At 42.2% G+C, this 23597-nt stretch overlaps 1 protein-coding gene and 1 long non-coding RNA gene across 2 annotated transcripts; one reads left to right on the forward strand and one right to left on the reverse strand.

Moving 5' to 3' along the window:
• The first annotated feature begins 4821 nt into the window (after positions 1–4821).
• On the forward strand, positions 4822–9012 carry LOC309519649. The gene is made up of 2 exons (XR_014213932.1): positions 4822–5174; positions 6128–9012. It is a non-coding gene; the product is annotated as an uncharacterized lncRNA (long non-coding RNA).
• On the reverse strand, positions 8645–22961 carry BNIP3L (BCL2 interacting protein 3 like). Its single transcript, XM_082200686.1, has 6 exons — positions 22750–22961; positions 17171–17351; positions 14899–14971; positions 13136–13239; positions 12026–12175; positions 8645–11244 (listed from the first exon to the last, which is right to left on the reverse strand). The coding sequence occupies exons 1-6, from the start codon at positions 22835–22837 to the stop codon at positions 11196–11198; spliced, it is 645 nt and encodes a 214-aa protein (XP_082056812.1). The 5' UTR covers positions 22838–22961; the 3' UTR covers positions 8645–11195.
• Between the last annotated feature and the right edge of the window lie 636 nt (positions 22962–23597).

The following is a 23597-nucleotide window of genomic DNA, read 5'->3' on the forward strand; positions in this document are numbered from 1 at the left end:
GTGAAAAATTCTGTCGGGGGGGGGATTTTTAAAATATGACAAAACGTCTGGGTTTTTTTTTTTTTGTCTTCCTCCCGCTCCCCTCCGTCCTTTTAAACTCTCCTCCCTGCGGCCAGCACAGTTGCTACAAGCGGGCGCTTCCGGTTCCCAAGCGAACACCGCTTTGCTGCGCGGCCAGCTGCCTGCTGCTCGGAGCGCCGCTTGGCCTCCCCCCCTCCCGTCCCTTCTCCAGCCTCCCCGGCCCCGCTTTGCTTCGAGTGGAATCCGGAAGTGCTTGTGAAAGTATTTTACCTTACCTCTAGGGTGCCTCCTCCTTTCCCCCCCTCTGCTGGAAGGGAGGGAGCCACAAGTTGGGGGGGGGGTCACTTAGGGCTGAGGGGCCTCCCTCCTCCTGCACCCTGGGGTACATAGGTTGCTTCTCATGGGGCGGGGGGGGGCAAAGACAGAGGAAGGAGGCCCCCCACTAAAGAGGAGGCGTTGGGGGGGGTCTCGGAGGGAGTCGTTCTGTGGGGTGATGCGTCTTTGGGGAGGTTGGTCATGGGAGTTGTGATGGGGGTGATCTTGGGGTGTTCATTTTTAGGGGTGGTCTGTGGGGTGTTGGTATTGGGGGGTTGGTCATGGGAGTTCTTCTCTCTCCCCCCCCCTATATTCGAGCCAATAAAATTAGGAAGATTGGCAGCAGCAGCCTAAGCCCGGCGCCAATGCGAGGAGGTCTGGAGTTCCCACGGGCGCAAATCCCCCCCCCCCGTTGCGCTTGGGCGAGGGTGGCAGACGGAGTTTGCAGCTGCACAGCCTCCTCCGAGGCATGTGGGCCAAGCGAGCACGGCATTTGGGCTGCTTTAGTTGAGATTCCTGCATTGCACACGGGTTGGACTAGATGACCCTTGGAGTCTCTTATAACTTTGCAATTCTGTGTGTCCTCTTTTTTGCCCTTCAAAATATGGCAACCCTATAAGCACTTGTTTAGTACCTACTAAGGCTTGGACCTTTACAGTAAGGAAACATCTTTGATCCAATAGGGGGCTTTGATCACTTTGCACGGCTCCACCTGTGAGGAAGGTAACTGACCACCTAGGGTTGCCATATCTCTGTTTTTTAAAAATATGATTTTTATTGATTTTCAAAAATGAAAATAAAAGATTTTTAAAAAAAAACAAAGGAGAAAGAAAAAAAATAGTTACATCATAATATCATAAAAATTCAACATGTTGAGATTACTCTGAATCTCATGACTTCCCTCCCATCCCAACCATGGGTCCTTTTAATTCTATTTTCAACTGCATATCAATACTTCTCCAATTTTTCATATTTCTAGATTATCTGTACTTTCTGTTACAATACAAGTGTATTTAAAATCCTGCTAATGTTTTGACCTGTTTACAGTGCCTTTGTATATACATAAGAAACATTTCCCAATATTTATGAATTTCTTGTCTTCTTGATCTCTGAGTATGGTTGCCATATCTTATCTTGAAGAACAAAAAAGAGGACAGCCTGAGCTACTGCCGGCCCAAGCCAGGAAAAGAGGCCTGCAGACACAGGTGCAGGGGTCTGTCACCATGCAGCTTTCCCCGACTTAGGCTGGCAGCGGCTGCAGTGTGCAGAGCAGCCTGAGCCCACAAGAACCCCCAAACCCAGACATTTCCTTTAAAATGTAAAAATCTGCCCGGATGGGCATGTTGACCCCCCCCCCCAAAGAGGACATGGACTCCAGCTCCCATTTGTCCTTGGCCATTAGCCATGTGTACTGGGGCTGATGGGAAGAGAAGGCCAATAATAACTGAAGGGTCACAGGTTAGGTACCCTGGTTCCACAGCAACCTGGATTCTTTTGCCTGAGCTTGCATGCTTCTTACCAACTGATCACTTCCCATTCCTTGTGTTGCTTCTAGTTCTTTACTGATTGGCTCACCTTAGTTTTCTGCCTATGTCCTGCTGTAGTTGCATCTGAAGTAACAGGGCCACTTGAGGTGTAATGAGAAACCAAGGCGTCCTTTGATGAAAGTGAGCTGCAACAAGCCTTGAACTTGTGCAGTGTCCCACTCCTCTCCCTCTCTTTCAAACCGAGAGCTTCCATTTTCACTTTAAAGCAAACCACGGTTCCACACAGCATCTGAACTGTGGATTTTTTTAAAACGATAGTTTATATACTGTTTATGATGAACCTGACCTTTCTTCATTAACTATAGTTTAAACAAACCACAGCCTTGACAACACACTCCCAGAGACTCATCAATCATTTTGCCCGTGCCTGTGGGGAGTTTGGCCTTACCATCAGCCTAATCAAGGCCAACACCTTGGCTCAGGACGTCACCAGCACTCTATGCATCAGCGCTGGTGACCACACACTTGGGGTGGTAGGCAAAGATCTCCAGTGAAGGAGAACTTGCCCACCCCTCTTGGTAACTGGTTCCATTGTCAAATTGCTCTCCTAGTGTTCAATCAAAATCTACCAATTTACCATTTAAGCCATTTGGCGCTAGTTCTGCCCTGTGGCAACTTGATCTTTGGGAGAGGATGTTAATGCTGATGCCAGACTGTGGTGCAGCCTGAAATCTCTGGAAGCTCTTAAGAGAGGCCCCAGTTAGAATCATGCATTATTTGTCTGCACAGCATTCTGATTTCACAGCATGGCCTCCTGAGACCATCATTACAGTTTCTTGGATCACTGCCTGCCTACATTAAATATCAGTCATGTGTGACCTACCAACCGTGTTTTCATCACTCGCCATAGGAGGTCACAGGATGCTGTCAATAATCGCCAGAGATTTCCTTGTCTTAAGATTAGGGATCCCTGCATTATGCTCCTCTGTGTCATCCTTTGAAAAAAATAATCCCTCTTTGCTTGGGAGAGATTACTTCCAGTGTGAGAAACTACTCTACACCCAGTTCCAGGATCAGTGCTATCCAATAGTTCTGATGGGTATTTATTTCCACATTAGGATGCTGCCTAGAAACAAGTGTGTAAGTAGCACTCCTTAGAACATAGTTCTGAACATACTTATTGGGAACTAAGTTCTAGTGAATGTGCTGAGACTTAGGCCTAATTATCTGTGACACAGTAAACCTGTGATTGAACCACAAGATTCCAGGCTGCAGGGGGAGCTCACGTGATTACATTATTCACCCATCCCCAAAAGTCCTAGACAGTTAGAAAACTAAATTAGAACCCTTCTCCCTAACATGCCAGTTTACAATGTGCATATTTATTTTTTTCAGAACTGAAAATATTCAATCAGAAGTGGGCTCTGCAACAAAATGTTGCAGTATGGGGTGCTTCTGTTCAGCATTCCAGCTAGTCAGCCAGCCACACCATCTTACATCCTCTTCCCATGACACTCATTTTCTGCTTTTCTTTCTGACCACAGGGGCAGTTCTCATTCAGCTGTTGCTACTCCCCCTTTTAGATTCCCCACTTTAGGGGGGTTTGCTTTTGGGTTCTGGCACTTCTGCAAAAAAACAACAACCCTTCTTGCATGTTACTGGTGCTATTTGACTGTATAAAGTTCCGCACACTAGGATGGTGGTTATGTGTCCTATTTTACAAAGGGCAGCCTGGTATTTCAGGAGCTTTCAGAGGGCCGTCCTCTGTTTGCAAGGGCTTTGTGGTCCAAGTCTAGTTTAAAGATAAAGAACCATAAGGAAGAACAGAGACCTTGGATTTGACATTATTTATTTCATTGTTAGCACCTGGCGTGCTCTGGTCCATGGAGTCACAAAGAGTCGGACACGACTAAACAACAACAAAGCACCTGGACAGCAAACTTAGCATGCGCATGTGTCAGTTGGTCACAGTCTTCACCTCTGTAGCATTATTCTTTTATTTAAATTGTAGTGATTATTTCTAAATCTGCATATATAAATATAAATTAGCATATGTGTATTTTATGCAAATCTGTGTCCTCATTTTGGGCAGGATATTCTGCATGTGACCAAGATAGTATCGGCTGATCAGGGAAGACAAAGAGGAATGAGGATCTAGAGAATGGGCAGCAGAGAACATAGTTGTATAGCCTGAACAATGGGGAAACCTTTGTTCAAACCAGAGACAAACTGCAAGGAAAAATTCCGTGGGGAGCAGCTGTGCTGTCAAGTCAGCAACTCCTGCAACCAGATCTCCCACCTGGGTTTCCCAGCCAGTCATTCTTAATTTTATTCCTGCTGTGTTCTGGCTTAAGCTCTGAAGTGGTCCTGTTCTCTGCAAGATTAGCGTTGGGAAGGGGGCTGATTGCCTTTCAGCACCAAGCCCTTCTTGTCTCTTTCAATCAAAGGATGTCAGATCCCAGCCTGGAAAAGCTCAGGAACAAGCAAGGCCTCCAGAGTGACATCACTAGTCAGCCCACTGCAATCCCACCCAATGGCGAAAGCTTTTGTGCCCACCAACCCTCACGCCAGGAAATCCAGCAAGAAATTCCACAGGGAAGCGGAAACCTCTCAGTTCTACTCAGCCGCTTCCTCTCCCTGACCACCCCACCCTCAGTGCCAGCAGCCATTTGTGCGCAAGATCCTGCTGGACACAAGGGCAGGCTCTACCACATTGCACGAAATTAAAAGGAGCATGACGAGCATTTCCTGCTTGTCCAACCCACTGGAACAAGGAGAACCAGATTTTATAAACCTTTCTACCTAGGAACCGTGCTGCAGGTGATAAAACTATGAATTAACATGTCAGCAGTTTATTTTACAAGCTGTAATTTATCAACCTACACCCAATCTCTCCCCCCCCCCAAAAAAAATTAGAGCTCTGCAAAAGGTGGAGAAGAGATTTCAGTTATTTTCATTATTACAACCCCCCCCCCATTATTTAATCTCTTAATTTCATTCTTCAGTTCACATGTTTTGTAGCAACTTTGGTATAAGGCTGCTTTTGATGTTCCAAGTGTGACCATGGCGCTCTCTAGCGCAGTATTGCCAACAATGGCTGGCAGCTGCTCTTTGTTGTTTCAGACAGGTCTTTTCCACAGCCTTAGCTCAATATGCCAGAGACTGAACCTGGTATGTGCCCCACCATTTATAGCCCTTCATTATATTTGTTTCTGTTTCTCTTGGAGGAAACACATCCAAAAACCATGAGAATGCCCTGAGTGGGAGGGTGTCCTATCTGCCCCCCTTGGCACCCGTGGGAAACTCACCAAACCAGCTAAGCCTGGAACTGGGTGCATGCAGGGCAGCTGGGTGAGTGCTGAGTGGGAGACAGCTCTGGTCAGCTCCACGGGCACAGTCAGGATTTTTTTTAGGGGGGAGGGGCAGAATCTCAATTTGCTATGCATTTTTATTTATTTTAATTGATTGGGGGGCAGCTGCCCCTCCCTGCCTCCACTTGGCTACACCCATCCAATGACCTTGGTGGCTGCCCATGAAAGCAAGCCTAGAGCGAGAGACTAGGCTGATGTCAGCATGTTCCGGGAATCTTCTTTCCTTGTGAGTGTTTGGGGGGTTATCTGTGAGCTGGGTGAGATCAAGATGGGTGGCATTTTGGGTGAGCGCTAGGAGCTTCAGGGGGGCAGAGTGAGGAGCATTGGAAAAATAGTGTTATCCTTATAGGTTTTATTGTGAATTTTGTAACTTTTGTTGTTTTTCCATTTTCTGCACACTAAGAAATATTTTTATATATTAAACGGGATAGAAATGAAATAAATATCATACACAGATTGCCTCCCCCCATCAATAAAATACACAGAGAGTTGGCAACAGTAATTTTATTTCCCCAGAATGTTCCATTCTAGCACAGGTGTGGGGAACCTTTAGCCCTCCAGATGTTGCTAAACTAGAACTACCATCACCCCTGCCATTGGCCATGCTTGCTAAGGCTGATGGGAATTGTAGTTCAGGAAATATCTGGGGGGGGGGGCAAAGGTTCCTCCCACATCTGATCTAGGGGAAATACTGGCAGCTGCCATTGGTGGTCACCACAGCATTTTGTGTTTTCTGTGAAATAAAAGAGGCTGACAAAAATCAGTTGTTGCAAGTGGAGAAAAAGGCAAATCCTTCCCATGTCTGATAAATTGTCACAAAACACCTACAGAAAGTGAACTGTAGCTCATGCATTGACTTTCTCAAAAATAGTGAACCAAGCAAGTCACATTTGGTTCAGCAAAACAAGTGGCCATAACTACTTCCTTTCACAGAATTGGGTTCTATGGGCTGCAGCATCTTGCAACGAATTAAGGAGCCCCAGCAGCAATCTGCAGGAACAAGAGCTGCCTCTACAAAGCCTGGAAATAATACCTCCTAAAAGGAAGGATATGCTTTTTCACAATCCCAATCGTATTCTAGTTTTGTAGTATTAAAAGTGTCACCTAACATCTCACGTCACTCACTCTGATGTCAATAAGGAAGTTAGATAGTCCAAGAGGAAATTACTCAGCATCCTTTACATGTCCCATGGCTGACTAATCAAGAACTAATAGGATGCTAGGAACACTTTTCATGGGACCTTCCTGGTTAGTGTATTTTTTAGCTCTAATCTTGCAGGACATAGAACTGTGTGCCAGGATCTTGTAAATGGAAGCAGATAAACCTGCAGATCAGCATATAAGCAATTACAGGGCTGTGGACACCAGCAGTACAGTAGCTCCTTCTACACTTGTGGAAAGGGTTTGTGCTTTAGCTGACTGCTTTGTGAGACACCTCGAGCAGTTTACTGGTATACATTGGAAGCTGCTGATTAATACTGAAGATGAGGAACAAGTGCCTTCTCCAGTTGCATTTGAGTCAAGGAAACATCTTAGGCAAGTGCCAACATTATAACTCCAACCATGTGAAGTAACATGGTTTTAGGTAACTAATGTTAAGGATTGCAGGTGATGGGAAGTGTTTCTGCTCAAGCACTGCTCATACAAAGATAATGCCAAAAACTCCAGTGCTCAGTTTCGTACGTTCATGTTGAACTGAGCAATCTTTCCTCCATACCAAGCATATTTCTTGGTGAGGTCTCCATGTATCATGTAAAGCCAGACCAGAATAAATTATTCCTCTCCTGAACAAACAGTGATTTTAACCATTGATAACCGTAAAAAGGTAAAGGTAAAGGACCCCTGACAGTTAAGTCCAGTCACAGATGACTCTGGGGTTGCGGCGCTCATCTCGCTTAACTGGCCGAGGGAGCCATAGGACTCCCTAAATCTGCTCCAGGTGGTTCCATTCTGGAGCAGATTTGGTGGTAAAAGCACCAGGGGTGGGGTGGGGGTGGAGCAAGTTCCTTCACTGTTGTAAAAGTCATTCTACATGTGCAAAGAATTAGGTGGATTCAACCCTTTTTTTTATGTGCTTCCAGATCTCAAGAGAAACACCAAAGCTCCCCATTCTGCTATGATAAAAAATGAGCAGGAAAGTATGTTCCCACAACCTTTGACCTCAACAGTTAGTGCCAAAATGGGGGTGGGTGAGGAGGACACTTTGTGCTACCATCAAAGTTATAGAAATGAAATTATATGCACTTTGCACATGTGTGCGTTCAGATATGCTGAAATGCATATTACAGAGAAGTCTGAAGAGTCCTGGACTAACAATCTGTTCAACAACTTTGTCTTGATCACAACATCTGCGTCCTGATTTGATGCCGACGACATTATCAAGCTGTGAAGGAACAATTCAATTCAGACTCACTTCCAGAATGAAGTAAAGAAACTTGCTGCACCCCGCCTCCTGCCCACCTAGCAGTTCGAAAGCACATCAAAGTGCAAGTAGATAGGTACTGCTCCAGCGGGAAGGTAAATGGCGTTTCCGTGCGCTGCTCTGGTTCGCCAGAAGAGGCTTAGTCATGCTGGCCACATGACCCGGAAGTTGTCTGTGGAGAAACGCCGGCTCCCTTGACCTATAGAGTGAGATGAGAGCCGCAACCAGAGTGTCGTCCGCGACTGGACCTAATGGTCAGGTGTACCTTTACCTTTATTCTGCCATCCCTTAGCAACACCACTAATTCAGTGTCAGAGTGATCAGTCCAGTTTCCATACTTCTCCTAGATGAAATTTTAGCAAATCATTGCAATGATGAAAATAATCTGAAATCTGAAAAATGTCACTTTCAAGTCAATATATGAGGAAATAATCACAGGGGAAAATAAAGGAGATTTAAACATTACCAGTATTTTTGTGTGTGTGTGCAAACCATTTCACTTTGCTTTTATCAGCATAATTAAAGGATTTTGTGAACATTTTGGATTGAAATTGATAGGCATGCAAGCTCTAAGCACTGAGAAAAACTTTGAATGAGGATGCAAAGTCACTTCAACCACATGTGAAAGTTGGTTTTGAGAAGTTCTGGGAGCTCTTTGTCAGGTGAATATAAAATGAAGCAATAAGAGAGTATTTGTTCTGAAACAAGCAGTTCATGGTAAAATGCCTCAAGTCAGAATACGCACTGGGGCAGTTTCACACAATACGGACAAGCAAACCAAACATGTATGCTCTAAGTGATGGAGCCAATTCCAGCTCATCACCTAGCATAGTTACATAATACATGTTTACCGTCATGTTCTTGTCACATTAATCCTTTACACGTTTAGATGTACCTAAAGTGGACGCACACCTAAAAATATATAGTATAACATGGTCCCAAGAATGCGTCCAACATGCACAATGATCAGTTATCCAAAAATTCTTATGGGGGGTGGAAATAATTGGTAAAAAGCAACCAGCAGAAACTCAGTTTTGTGACAGCTTTAATGGCACAAAATGCTTATAGCTACAACTTATACATGTACTGTAAACTGTATAATAATGTTACAAAGTGCTAACTAAATATGAAGAATGCATTACTTTGGCTCAGTTAACTCCAATTATTTCAGTGATGTGTCTTTTTTTAAAAGTTATTTCCAAAGTTTAAGTTTTCACTTTAAAAAAGGAACAGTAAATAGGTGTATTGTTTTATTAGTGTTGCAGTTCAGCCCACTGCATTTTCTTTAATGTGCGAGTTTATGCATTTCTGCTTGATCCTATGTACAAATATTTCAAGCCTGGTTTTCTCACTGATCATTTGAATAACAAGGCCTGCAGTTTCCCCCAACTGTAAACAGGCATAAAGCTATTTAAGAATATTTAAATTAACCAAGCTTTATAGTTACTACCCCTTTTCAAATTATTAATAATCTGGTCCATTCCATAGAACAACAAAAAGTCATGGTCTTTCAGGCTTGTAGTTGCATATCAATAAATACTGCTTTGTATCATTACATGACAACAGCCCAACAGTGATCAGATATTAAAACGCCAATGGTATTTCTCCACCAGCAATTTCAATCTCATAGCTGCTTGAGTAATAGTACAGAAGTCCCAAAATATAGATATGATAATTTATCACACAGCGTTCTGCAGATTAATTATCATGTAATCTGGAAAGGAGCGAAGCTTTATTTTGTTTTAAAACAAACATGGTCCCAATTTAATATACATTATGCCATGTTGCAACTGTGTTACAAAACAGGGTACAATAATCAATGTTGAAAGTACTGTCAGACTTTTAACCCTAGCTAGGTTTGTCAGTTTGATGTTATTGTTTTAAACTCCTTACTATGTTTTCACCACTTCAAAAATATCCCCATATCCACACAGGAAATAAATACACGGTTGCAAGTAATACAAGTGCTATCATTCAAAGCCTAAGGGGGCAAAGGGAAACCCAGATGTTACCACAGAATAGTAAAAAATAAAAATAAAATAAGCATGTTGTGTTACAGAAACAAAGACTGAAACAAATATACTTTAGAAATGGATTTCATGCTTATTCACTCCGCTTCATGACGTTCACCTATTTTCACTGGCATTGGCCACCATGCTTACACTGCCTGCTTGGAGATCTGATGCAAAGAGAAAAACAGAGTACCTGTTTCCAAAGGTTCACCAACTAATATTTTGGGCGTTTTTGCTGTCAATCTAATACATTCTATTTCAATGGAATTTCACTAGTTTTAAAATTAGTAATGGTTCCCTAAATATGCAGTATTAAAGTTCATCATTCATATCATATTATATAGATATAAAACAAAGCATTCTATCCTTCAGAATCATGCTACATGTTCCAAAATCCAATACAAATCTACTTAGGGGCATTCGTCTGCCCACATGTGTTGAAACCATTTGGAACTAAGCTTCACATTTTGGAAAAAAAGTGTATCTGAAGGAGGAAAAGGCTGAGTGTTCCCACGAGCAAGATTCCCATCTAGCTATACAAGATATCACTAAGGACCTTAGGATTTCAGGTATTGCCAAGGGATATTCAACAATAAACCATGGAAAATGGGAGTAATGAAACTCAACCACAGAAGACAGCTCAGAGCTTCATAAATTGTGTTTTACACAACTGCAAGACTATTTCCAGGAAGTATGCCTCAAGTAGCTACTGAAACAATCATCTATTTGTAAATTTGCAAGTGGTTCCAAAACAAGTAAAATCTCCTTTTACATGGAGTCTAAATACTTCAAAAATACTTCAAGTTAAACTACTTTTAAAAGGAAACCTTTTGTTAAGTAAAATGCTAAGGAATACTAAAAGCTTCTTCACATGCAAATAATGCAGTTCTTTCTAAAAACGATTTCTAGATGCTGGACAAGTTTTTTCCTACCAGAAATTAATTCACTACTTCATAGAAAAGACAAGTATTACTCAGTATTAAAAGTTGCTGATTAATCAATTTTTATCCTGCTTTGATTTTTGTGAGCTTTTGCCTCCCAAAAGCTGAAAACATTAGGCAAGAGAATTGTAAAATAAGATACACTTTAGAACAAAACTGCCAATGATTTTGTTTGTTTTTACAACCAACTTCAGTTAATTATGAGTCTTTTACAGACTGGAGGTTCTTATACCCAACAATTTAATCATGCATGCACTGTGCAGATTATTTCTTGCTGTAGTAGAGGAGGCAACACCATCACTGATAAAATTATAATTTGCTGGTGGCATTTTGCACTGAAAGAAGCCCTTGCAACGTATAGGCAATTGTAAACTCTGTTAGGCAACTCTGATGTGTCTTGCAGGATGTGGAGGAAGGCTAGGGAAAGGGAAGAGACTATTGAGACACCTCCACAGAGTTCCAATACAATACTGAATTTCAAGAGTTACTGGAACCTGGATATGTAAAAACAAGGTGGAGGCTGGGAAGGGGTCATGCTTAAAGTTGTCTCAAGTTCAAGATGTACAAATGTGACAATAACACCTTCACAGATTACAAGGATTTCCAGGGTTTGTGCACCACTTCTTTCAATAAGTGCTAGCTGAAGGTGTGGTCAGTCGTTTTCCAATGTAGATACTGAAAGGAAGCACAAAGCAAAGTATGTTGCCTTAGAAATTCTCATTATGCTTAAGGTTTTGTTCAGCTAAAGTAGTAAGACTAACATCCACCAATCATACAAATACGTTAATGTAGTTTAATACTAATTCACACAACTCATCAGACTGGAATGAACACATCTTGTAAAGAAAGCATATTGTTATCATCTATAGTTGATTCTTCCCAGGATTAAAGTTATTTATTTATTTCATAAAATTTGTGCACCACTTGAATGTTAAAAAACCTCAAAGCAGTTTACAAAAAGATAGCAGCTACTCACACAACAGAATGTTATGTGAAGTATCTGCAGGGTTCCCCCTGCTTTCCAGTCACTGAGTTTACTTCTATAACATTCTTCTCTTCTGATCTGGCTGATCAAGTGAACACCTTGTATTGCTTCACAGGGTTCTCCTTGGTATGTAAAATTATTTTTATTCTTTCTCCAAATACAATGGGATCTCTACTGGGTTACCCTCAAAACTGCTGAAAGTAATTAAAGTGTACAAATCTCCAAGAGTTTATTCACTCAGTTTGCCTCTGCATTGGAATTGTTCTGAGACGTTTTGTTTTATTGTTTGTGTGTTTGTCACCCTGGGCTCCTTTGGGAGGAAGGGTAAGATATAAATTTAAATAGTTGTAGAAAATTATATGCATCACTTCCCTTAAAACATCCCAAAGCAATTGATGAGTAAATTCCCCCATATAAATATACTTTCTAATCCAATGCGGATAACAGCTAAATATACGTGCTAGTACTTACCCTAGTCCCAAAGCCAAAACATGAGATATGAACAGAGATGGAATGAAAACCTTAAGAAACTCAGCTGAGAAAATGCCCCCTTTCTTCATGGCTCCACTCTTCCTCATGCTTAACGAAACAGCTCGTTTAGGATGTCTGAAGTGAAATTCCCTTCAAAAAAGAAGAAATGGATGGCATCTCATAGAATGCACTGAACTGGACACATTTTAAAAAGCACAACAGACAACAATCTCAAAATCTAAGAGTTGGGAAGCTTCTGGGAAAGACATCTCACTCTGATTCAGAAGATATGGGAGCAGTAGCTAAAGAGATGGGGAGGCCCGAAATAACATTCCTTTTTCAGATAGAGAGATACTGCTATCTATTCTCCTACTTTTAATATATGCACTAGGGATACCGCATTTAAAATCCCCACGCAGCCTACCATTCATGAGACACAAATCAGCATTATTTTACCATTACAGATAAGATTATATTATTATTATTATTATTATTATTATTACCCCACCCATCTGGCTGGGCTTCCCCAACCACTCTGGATGGCTTCCAGTACATATAAAAACATAATAAAAGTCACACATTAAAAACTAAACTACCCAATACAGGGCTGCCTTCACCTGTCTTCTAAAAGTTGTGTGGTTCTCTCTCTCCTTGACACCTGATGGGAGGGTGTTCCACAGGAAGGGCACCACTCCCTCGACCATTCCTCATAAGGCTTGGTTTCCAGACCCTTGAGCCTCTTGGTCACCCTCCTCTGCACATGTTCCAGCTTGTCAATATCCTTCTTAAACTGTGTTGCCCAGAACTGGAAACAGTACTCTAGGTCTGGTCCACTAAGGCCCCTAGATCCTTTTCAGATGTTACATCTGCATCCTATGAAGAGTGCTGCAGCACAAGTACACCAGGGGGGTGGGGAGCAAGCAGGACTGTTTCCCATATTTTCCAGGAAAAAAATACAAGGTACAGAATTTAACTATTTTTGCTAAAAGCCTTGAGAGCACTTCTTACAGTAATTCCTTAAAAACAGCACCACCACAAAGCTTTATATTCTGATACAACAATATTTCCTTCTAAGCAAAGGACCATTGATTAGTAAAGATTTCAACTCACTTGGGAGGAATATTTTCAGGTCTACTTGACCAGTCCGATACCCAATCAACACTTTTCTTCAAAATGTCCACCTCCTTCTCCCCTTCTAATGTTTCCTCTTCAGACTGAAAATAAACAGGGAGCAACTTCACAAATTTAAGTAAGGTAAAAGTAAGTGTAATTCCATGATGTTTCAAGGATTTATTTTCTCTTTGGTTTTATCTTAAATAGAAAATATATTTGCTTATGTTTATGTCAATAGGCATTTTGTGTTATTTGCAACTTACTAACCCAACTACTTCTTGCGGTAGTTACTGCCCAGCACTGATAGGGAGATGTGCAAAAGATTAGTAGTTCTGACCCTCTTATCCAGTACCCATGTACTGATGCAGATTTAATTTGCATCAGTTCTTGTCACTTATTTAGAGGGTATCCTCTCTAGCAGCACATAAGCTGGGGAACTCCTTTCTCACAGACCTGCATCTGGCACCTTCATTGTTTAGCAGGCTCTCTCTCTCTCTCTCTCTCTCTCTCTCTCTCTCTCTCTGTGTGTGTGTGTGTATATATATATATATATATATATATATATATATATATATATATATACACACACACACTACTGCCTTTGATAGCATATATATATATATATATATATATATATATATATATATATATATGGACTCACCAATTCTTCCAATTATAAGCTGTTTAAACTGATTTTTATATTGTTGTTTCCCACCCTGGAAACCTTTGGTGAAAGGTGTGTAAGTAAAATAACATTATCAAAAACAAAGCTTTCTCACAATGCTCAAGGCCAGCATTTATCTAAAGATGTTTATAAAAGGAAGGATTTAAGGAAGAATAACTATGATATATTGTAATATTTATAATAGGTTTGAAGACTGAGCACTGTCTGAAATTAAAGGCAACCTTACTATTGATAAATACCCTGAAATCCTAGCTATCACTTCAATGCAATTTAATGACTAGGTCTTCCTGAGTGTATAATTACATACATAAAAGCCTTCTGGCAACTTGCCACAACAAACTCTCCAACACTCGAAACTCTCAGGTGAGATCAAAATTCGTTTTCTAAAATCCTAATTGCAATCAAGGTTTCAAAATAAACATTTTTATTTACAGCAGGCGTGGGGAACGGGATTCAACTGGAGGTCACATTCTGCCCCCATCCCCTTGCAGGCCCTTTTGACCAAGAGAGGGAGTATCAAACTGCCACTTGCCAGATGTTAAGTGAAGTACTTTCCTTTGTCGGAGCCCACACCTGACATCATAAACGATGCCAGGTGTAAAGCTAGTGAATGTGGATTGGAGAAAACAGCCTCATGGGCCAAATTAGAACTCTTTCCAGGCCTAATTAAGTCCATGGGCCAAAGGTTGCATGCCACTGTTTTACTCAATGCTTTAAATTATATGATGCAGTATCACACGTGCTGAGCCATTGACAAGGTCAAGGCCACTGACAGGACAAAAAACATTAAGCCTAAGGATTTATTTATAAACTACACACTGAATGCATAACAGAAGTGTGTTTTTAACAACTCAAAACCGAGAAATGCAGATTATGCCATTTTTAAAGGTTAAAGCAAATGAAGATTCATTGCTAGAAAACAATTTAAAATTCTGCTTACTAATCCACTTAAAAGAATGTTGCTCTTACTTCAGTTCTCAGTAGAAAATATGGTTACATGTTTTAACTTAAATTGCTCTTTCAGGTAGGCTTAACATCTTCACCTCAAACAGTATCATATGGATAGAAAACGTACCTGAGAACTATTGTCTTTACTAGTGTGCATCTCCACATCGAACATTATCTGTCCATCTTCTTGAGGAGAAGGGCTAGAATAAAAGGGTACAATTACTAATGTTATGGAACTTAATTATAATAATTATCTGCACTTAGAAGTACTGAACGTAACCTGTGTAGTACTGTGTAGGGCCAGGTAACATCAGGAGATCCAGGGAACATGTAGATTGAGGACAGGGCAGAAAAAGCTGCTGAGAGCAGCTCCACTTCTGGAACAGCGTAAAACAACCATGTAGGTCTTGGATAAAGTAGCACAAGATCTTACTAGCTTGGGCCTACAAGATTTTACAACCCTGAGGTACTTGGATAAACAAAAAACTCACTTAAGACAGACACATATTAACTAAAATGCAGAAAGAACATGGTTGCCAGTGTGTCTGCTGGCTTCCAACGCATGTATCAGACAACTGCAATTGAAGGGTGCAATACTATATAATTAATGCTGAACACCATTAGATTTATTTCTGTACTGCAAATCTCATTAAGAAAATGTTAGTACATTTGAAATTAGGACAAATGACTGTAAATAATCACTTGCATGTATGCTGGATTCTAACTCAGAAATTAAAATTAAAATTTCTTGTGCTTCCTCAATGGCAAAAACTCAAAACTCTATGCATATGTTGAAGGCTGGTAACAGCAAAGCAAAAGCAAAAGAGTTTACATTGCTGCCCAGAAACCACCTGGCTCTGTTCATATCCTCTCTTCCTTTTATTAGAGTAGTTTGTGCCTGTCCCCCTAATCATCTGCTTCCAGTGAGAAAGTAGGGCCATACCCATTTCTGAAATTCAGAAGCCAGTCAGCTCGTCTCCCTAGCAAAAGAACAACTACTCTGTTGTATCACAGAATCATAGAGTTGGAAGGGACCTAAGGGTCATCTAGTCCAACCCCCTGCAATGCAGGAATCCCAACTCAAGCGTCCTTGGCAGATGGCCATCCAACCTCTGCTTAAAAACCTCCAAGGAAGGATATCACATTGACACAGACTCAATTAGAAGAATTTCTTTGGTCATCTTTAAATTGATTAATGTAATCAACTAGTAGTATATTAAATACAATAGTAGGACCATTTAGGACCAATAGTAAGACCTAAGGATGAGAATAGTAGGACCTATGACTTCTTCAGAACACACTTCTATTTTTTTCTAAAAATTTATTACAGTGGTAACTCGGGTTACATACACTTCAGGTTACAGACTCCGCTAACCCAGAAATAGTACCTCGGGTTAAGAACTTTGCTTCAGGATGAGAACAGAAATCATGCTCCAGTGGCCCGGCGGCAGAGGGAGGCCCCATTAGCTAAAGTGGTGCTTCAGGTTAAGAACAGTTTCAGGTTAAGAACAGATCTCCAGAATGAATTAAGTACTTAACCCGAGGAACCACTGTACTATAAAATAGAAGGGTGTTTTAACATTATCAGAAAAAGTAAACCCATGCCCAAGGGTTAACAGGAAAAAGGTCAGAGAAAGCAATTACAACAGGACATTTTTATTTACAATAATAATTACAAAGATGCCATGAAGAGATACTGCATGGCATAGACTTCTGCTAGATTGCCAAGACTATTTGAGAGATTTGATGGGTGAGTTGTGTTTTGCACCATATTTGGAAACAAGAAAATGTTCCTCTAGGTCAGACTGACAAATAATTTTGGGGGCGGGGTTGCCATTCCCTATTACCTGCTACTTAGTAGGCTTTAAACACTCCTTGAAACTACAAAGACAGTCATCTTTAACTTGGGTTAGCCTATTTACTCGTACCTGTAGATTTGCACAAGGGGATGAGGGTGATTTGGGGCATAGAGGTGGCTGAACACAAAGAACCTGCCTCAAGATGACCAACATGGCTTACAGCCAGTTTCTAGTTAAGAAGATTGAAAAATATTCTACTTTTTTTATAAAAACCCCTCAAAAACTTTAAGTTGATAGTCAAATGTGGATGTACAAGGACAGCACCCAGGTACACACAACTTTTCCAGTCATTCAGAAATAAATCTAAGTAATTGAAGACTGAAGCCTCCAGAAGTCAATAGGATTATTTAACAGTATTTGAATTGCAGCCCATAGATTCATAGTAGCGAAAGACTATTTGTTCAAAAATAAATGTATATAGGAGGTAAAGAAGAATAAAAAAACATTCAGTTTATATTCAAGCTAGGAACTGAACTGGCAGCACTTGGCTCAAGAAAAATGTATCTATTCCAGTGAAGTTGATAGAGCTTGAATTCCTACCTGTCACAGTGAGAACTACCTCTTGAACTGCTCTGTCCAGACTCATGCTGAGCATCTAGAAGTATCTTTTCCATGTCTCCATTGTGGATGGAAGATGAAGAAGGAACGTGTTCCAGACCACCATTTTTCGCATTTCCATTATCGTTGCCATTGCCATTCATCTGCAACTCTACCCAGGAGCCTGTTGAACAGCAGATGTTTCATCAGAAACCATGAAACTAAAACACAGCATAAGGTTTATCACTCACTTGCAGAAATATGCAGTCATGCCAAATTTAGATAACCAGAAAGAAGACATCCACGGACACCAAATAATACTTCTCCATTTATCAGCAGAGCAACATTATGAACTATTTCTTAAAAGTAAATTCACACATTATGAACCAGCCACATGTAAATAACTGCTAATATTTGTTTACTTGTGTGATCAGTCACGTTGGAGATGTTGATGCTGTGTCTTCAATGAGTGTGTCTATGAGCAGTGTGCACTGGAAATGCAAGGAACTCCTGCTGACAGAAATTGCCACTGTATCTTCTATGTCTACGCTTGGAGCTGATGGAACAGATGTATGCATCATTTGCTTTTGAAGTCCTTCTGCACAATTTTATCAGTATCCTGTTCCTTCCCTATGATCAGATGAATCTTGTTCAAAAGGACTTCTACATCTGGGGAAATTTGACGCAGTCTGGATTGACAGGACTTAAAACAAGCACACACATCCTGACTCTTTCAAGAAAGAATATATTTTGCTGCCTCAAGTGTAGAGCAAGGACAAAATGTTCAACCTGTACTTTTTAAACAGATAACCACTGCAGTGTTCAGGTATAACTGTATAGCTAACACTAAGCAAGTGCATTTGACACTGAAGTCTGGTCTTGAAATTAGCTGGCCACCAGGTGCATTTAGTGCCTGAAGATTCTCTTTTTGCAAACAGCTCCAAAAGTCTGGCTGCCATTCTTGGCCTGAGACTCAAGGCTGCCCGCTGCTGGCACTGACATCACTGGGCACAGGAAGACAATTGCCTCCCCTCCCAGCAACAGACTGAGTATGCTCACTGCTGCGAGTGCATGCAAGAGCCACACCTCCCCCCCACCACCACTGTAGCAAAAGGCACCAAAAAGCTGCCAACTGTCAGCGCTCACATTTAGAAGTATATAGTATACTTCTAAATATCAAGTGCTAGAGCCAGTAAATATTTTTGCATATATGCCTTGCTTGTAACTTTCCCAGAAGAATCTGTCTTACTACACTGGGAATCAGAATGCTGGAACAGATGGACATTTGGTTCAATCCAGCAAGGCTTGTATTACAGTGGTACCTCGGGTTACATACGCTTCAGGTTACATACGCTCCAGGTTACAGACTCCGCTAACCCAGAAATATTACCTCAGGTTAAGAACTTTGCTTCAGGATGAGAACAGAAATTGTGCTCCAGCGGTGTGGCGGCAGCAGGAGGCCCCATTAGCTAAAGTGGTTCTTCAGGTTAAGAACAGTTTCAGGTTAAGAACAGATCTCCAGAACAAATTAAGTTCTTAACCCGAGGTACCACTGTACATACTTACAGAAAAAATAATCAAAAATATTTCTAAAATCTCCTAGGACTTTTTCAGCTCTGATCATCAGAAAACCAAGGATCATAACATAAACGGTATTTTGAAGCAAAACTTAAGATACCGTTTTAACTACTAGTCACTGTGGCCTAACATGAGTTAAACTTGAATCTGGGAGATCCGGGTTCAATTCCTGTGCAATTTCCATTGTTCATTCCCCCCTTAATGTGTTTTCAAATGATGGGGACACAAAAGTAGTGCAGATGTGCATCTTTATCATAAAGGAACAGTCACCATGTATCAAACACATGAACTGTGGAGCTAATTTTTAAAAAGACACAAACTGTCTAACTTTTTCTAGCTGCTTTCTGAAACCTGTAGAATTTCAGCATCACCGTCAGTGGACAAAACAACACTCACAGCATTATTTCCTTACCTTACTATAAAATGGTAACAACAGTGATCTATCACAGTGAGGATGAAGGGATTACAGATTGTAAAACACTTTTGTCCACTGACTATGTTACAGACAGTAATGAGGACTGTCAGAGAGTTGGCCAAAAGTGTGTTACTACAACAGGTGTTTGAGTAAGCTAAAAATTAAGGTGCAGTTCAGACCAAAAATCTCAGTCTAATAAATCATGGTTTATTATAACAAGCATTGTTCCATGTCCATGCACTCCCTCATCCCTCACACAAGTTAAGAGCTTTAGGATTTGTTAAATCAAAGTTTCCCATTACAGTGGTACCTCGCAAGACGAAAAACATGCAAGACGAAAGAGTTTTCCGTTTTTTGAGTCGTTCCGCAAGACGAATTTCCCTATGGGCTTGCTTCGCAAGATGAAACGTCTTGTGAGTTCTTGCGAGTTTGTTTCCTTTTTCTTAAAGCCGCTAAGCCGCTAATAGCCGCTAATAGCCGCTAATAGCCGTGCTTCGCAAGACGAAAAAACCGCAAGACGAAGAGACTCGCGGAATGGATTAATTTCATTTTGCGAGGCACCACTGTACATCCAAACTGAGAATTTGTAGTTTAATCTCAGACTACAAACCAGAATTTGAGCATGAGGTGCAAGGCAGATAGGCACACACCAGTTATCCCCTTTAAAAAAACTGGGCTTTTTTGATTGAGGTCATTATGTCTGAACAGAGCCCAAGCTTCTTGAATTCCACTACAAACACTACAATAATGCTACATTTGCAATAGTTACCCCTAAGTTTTGAGGCATAATTCCAAGTGTTGAAGGTGCTTGAAGCAAAATATATTGAGACACAACCTTCTCTCCTATGTTTTCATGTGATTTTCCAAGTTCAAATTAGACTAATCTCTCTTGCTTATACCATAAATACACTCTAGAACACAATATAAGGGGCAGCAGGATGGGTGTTCCACATCAGAAGACTTTCCTGAAAAATAACAAGACAGAACTTTTGTAAAGCACTGTAAGAGTTTCAGGCTGAATTCCAGGAGTTCGGACAACGGCTGAAGGAGTAAGATTGTAGCATGAGATGAATTTCATGTCTTGGAAACATCTTAGAAAATACGGGTTCTTTAAACACGAAAGCTGAATCATGGCTATATATGAAACAAAGAGTGACAAACTGTTTTTCTGGGTGGGGAGACCAATTTTGAGTTTATGTTTTTAACTATCAGTGTGGCTTTCCTTCTAAACCCAGGCACAAGTCGTAACAAGAACAGTGATCCAGATGGTCTCTTTATCTGCCCTGTGATTTGATTCTGATGAAATTGTTCACTGTGGTTTTCATATTTTCCTCACTGGCATCACTGGTTGATAAAGGGCAGATTAAAAATGTTTCACATGAATACATGCAATTTTGCCTTAACGATTTTTAATAGAATTTTAAAAATAGTTTACAATACTAAGCAAATGGGAGAATACCTTTTATTTGTGTGACGTTCAAAATACAACATGTACATGTCCAAGTTAAAATGAACTTTGATAATGCATGGTCTCAAAGAATTTCAACTACAATCCTCAGAAACCTTATTAAGGAATAATTGTATGCATGATAGTGGACTCATTCAATAGGCATATGTTTTAAGAAGAGCAGATTAACTGCCTTTCAGATTAACTTGTCAGGTATACTGGGGACTGGGAGAGGGCAGGGAAGAAGAATGCTGCTTTCAGGCTAGCCAACTTTTAAATCATTAGTTCATATATATGAAATCGCCACACATGTGAGACGATCAAGAATAATTTCACTACTGTATTATGAAATCCAAGCCAAAGCTATTTGGATGTTCCTCCATCCTGATCCACAAACAAAAGGTTACACCGGACCAGCTGACAGACCCCGGATATAAGAGAAAAACAGCACACGTCAGTAATATTGACTCAGCCACTGAATAAACTCATTCTCACACTCTAGCTAGTTCCCCAGCATCCCAATTATTTGAGATAGCCAGCAACTAAATTAGCTCACCCTGTCAAAACATGCCAATTCACAGATCTCTCACGGCATACCATCTGACTCGTCTGCCACACTATCTGCCTGCAGCTATTGAAACTTACTTATAAACCTTACTGAAACCAAGTTTAGGCAATTTGCCTTCAATGAGCCATACTTCCAAGGTATGTTTAGGAATGCAACATCAACCTCCCAATTCTTTCTGTCTAGAACAGTAAATAAACAAGAACAGACCATTCAGTAAGTCCTTCTCTCACAAAGATCTACAGTGGTGCCCTGCAAGACGAATGCCTCGCAAGACGGAAAACTCGCTAGACGAAAGAGTTTTCCGTTTTGGAGGTGCTTCGCAAAACGAATCTCCTATGGGCTTGCTTCGCAAGACGACAATGTCTTGCGAGTTCCTGCGGCTCCCCTTTTTCTAAGCCGCTAAGCCGCTTATCAGCTGATCCGATAAGCTGATAAGCCGCTAAAAGCGCTAATCCTCTAATCCGTCAATGGGCTTGCTTCGCAAGACAAAAAAAACGCTAGACAAAGAGAATCACAGAACGGATTCTTTTCGTCTTGCGAGGCACCACTGTATTCCATTCTTCCCACACTCCAATCCTTTCCACTTCCCCCTTTAATTTCCAAAATTTAACTCATCAGCTCCATCCATAGTCATCTCCAGCCCATTATTTTTCTCCTACCTGTGACCACCTAAACTTCCTTCTTTCAAAAAGCCTGCCTCTTTATTCCTGATCACTGTTCCACTGCTGTTTCACACACCCAGTTCCTTTCATTTCCAAGGAGGCTAGGGATCCAAGGACCGTACCTCAGACAAACAACCAGGCACCCATCACTTTACTGGAGTCTGGAGCCAAGTACCAATACTCATTCATAGCTGGGGGGGAGGGCAGGGAAGTGGGGCGCAGACACAAAGAAAGGCCCCCACAATCCCTTTCACACTTTATCAAAAAAGAAATAAAGTTTATCTCAGCACTGGCAGCAAAACTGCTGTGAAATAGCGTCCCTTAACATAAGAAAACTTAATTATTAAAGAAACAAAAACGAAGCAGCAGCTAATAAGTAGAAAACGAAGAATACATATGTATATATTTTAAGATCGTTGTTTTACATATTTTGTGGTGGTTATTTTTTCAGCAGGAGTTAATCACGCTAGGAAGCTCCGAGGCAGAAAATGTGTAGGTCCACGTAAACAAAAGCACATGCTGGTGTTTTGGAACTGGCGAGGCTTTTTGGCCAGGGCTGCATCCCAGCCGCCTTGAGGGATGCGAACTTTAATTAAATAGGCAAATAAGCTTTGCCCCCCCTCGGCTCCAAGCCTCCCCACCCACCTTTCCCGGCGCCCCCCCCCAAATTCCTGCCCCCTCCTCCGCCCCGCCCTCTCCCCACCAGCGTTCCATTGCAAGCCCCGCCCCCTCTGAGACCCGCCAGCTCCCCCCCATTGGCCAACCACCTCTCGCGCGGCCCAGCTGCCGACCAATCCAGGAGGGCATGGTGTGGGGGGGTGCTGAGGTGGTCCCTCCGCCACCTGAGGGGATGCGAAGCCGCTTCCAGGCCGAGGAGCCTGACGAGAGCCCCCCCTTCCGGCCCCCACTCACTGTTGAGGCCTGCCTCGGCGGGCGTCCCGTCAGGCGGCGGGTTGTTGTTGTTGTTGTGCTGGTGAAGCGAGTCCTGAGGGGAGGACATGGCGGCGGCGGCGGCGACAGACGCGGCACGGCGAGGCCTCTGCTTGTGGGTCTCTGTTTGTATGCTGGGCAGGCGGAGCAGCAGCAGCAGCAAGCCCAGCCGCCCCGGCTTCACTGCGCACGCGCCCCGGCCGCCACGCCCACGCGGCCCCATTCCTCCCTGACGCGCCTCACGTCCGCGCGGGGGTGCGGTCGCCCCGGCGGCGCCGCGCGTGCGCTCTCGCACGCGCTCACATCCCTCTTGCCCCGCCCCTCTTACACTGCGCACGCGCCGGAGCTTCGACTGGTGCCGCCTCCTTCAGGCCTGTTTTGTGTTTCTCAAACTTGGGCTGTTGTTGGACTACAACTCCCATCATTCCTGACCGCTGGTCCTGCCCGCTAGACATCGAGGGAGTCCAGTAGCTGCTGGCGACCGAAGTTTGAGAAACACTGAATGACTCCTGGCACTTATTTGTCTTAGCAGGACTTGGGGGCTCTTGTAGCCCCCCAGGGAAAGGGGAGCTGTGGGCTTCCAGCTGTTGTTGCTGGACTCCATCTCCCATCAGCCATCGCAGCGTAGAGTGAGGGATGGCGGGAGTTGTAGTCCAGCAGCATGAGCGGTGTGGGCGCGGGATCCCCGTCTGCGCTGCCTTCGCCCGCTTCGTGGGGGGAAAGCTAGCTGTCCATAGGAAAACTAGATCCAGGAATTTAATATATAGCCGTGGGGAAAATAGATGGCAAAAACCAACAAACAAAAGAGTCTAATCTTCCTCCTCGCTCAA

This window comes from Podarcis vaucheri, assembly GCF_965113315.1.
Source record: "Podarcis vaucheri genome assembly, chromosome: 15".
NCBI classification, from domain to species: Eukaryota; Metazoa; Chordata; class Lepidosauria; order Squamata; family Lacertidae; genus Podarcis; species Podarcis vaucheri.

Excerpts from the sequence above, each read along its gene's own strand:
- BNIP3L (XM_082200686.1), bottom strand. The coding sequence starts at position 22,837 with ATGTCCTCCCCTCAGGACTCGCTTCACCAGCACAACAACAACAACAAC. Across the intron at positions 12,176-13,135 it reads CCTGAAAATATTCCTCCCAA|GGAATTTCACTTCAGACATC; the intron begins GTGAGTTGAAAT and ends TCTTTTTTGAAG. Across the intron at positions 11,245-12,025 it reads GTTTTGGCTTTGGGACTAGG|TATCTACATTGGAAAACGAC; the intron begins GTAAGTACTAGC and ends GCTTCCTTTCAG.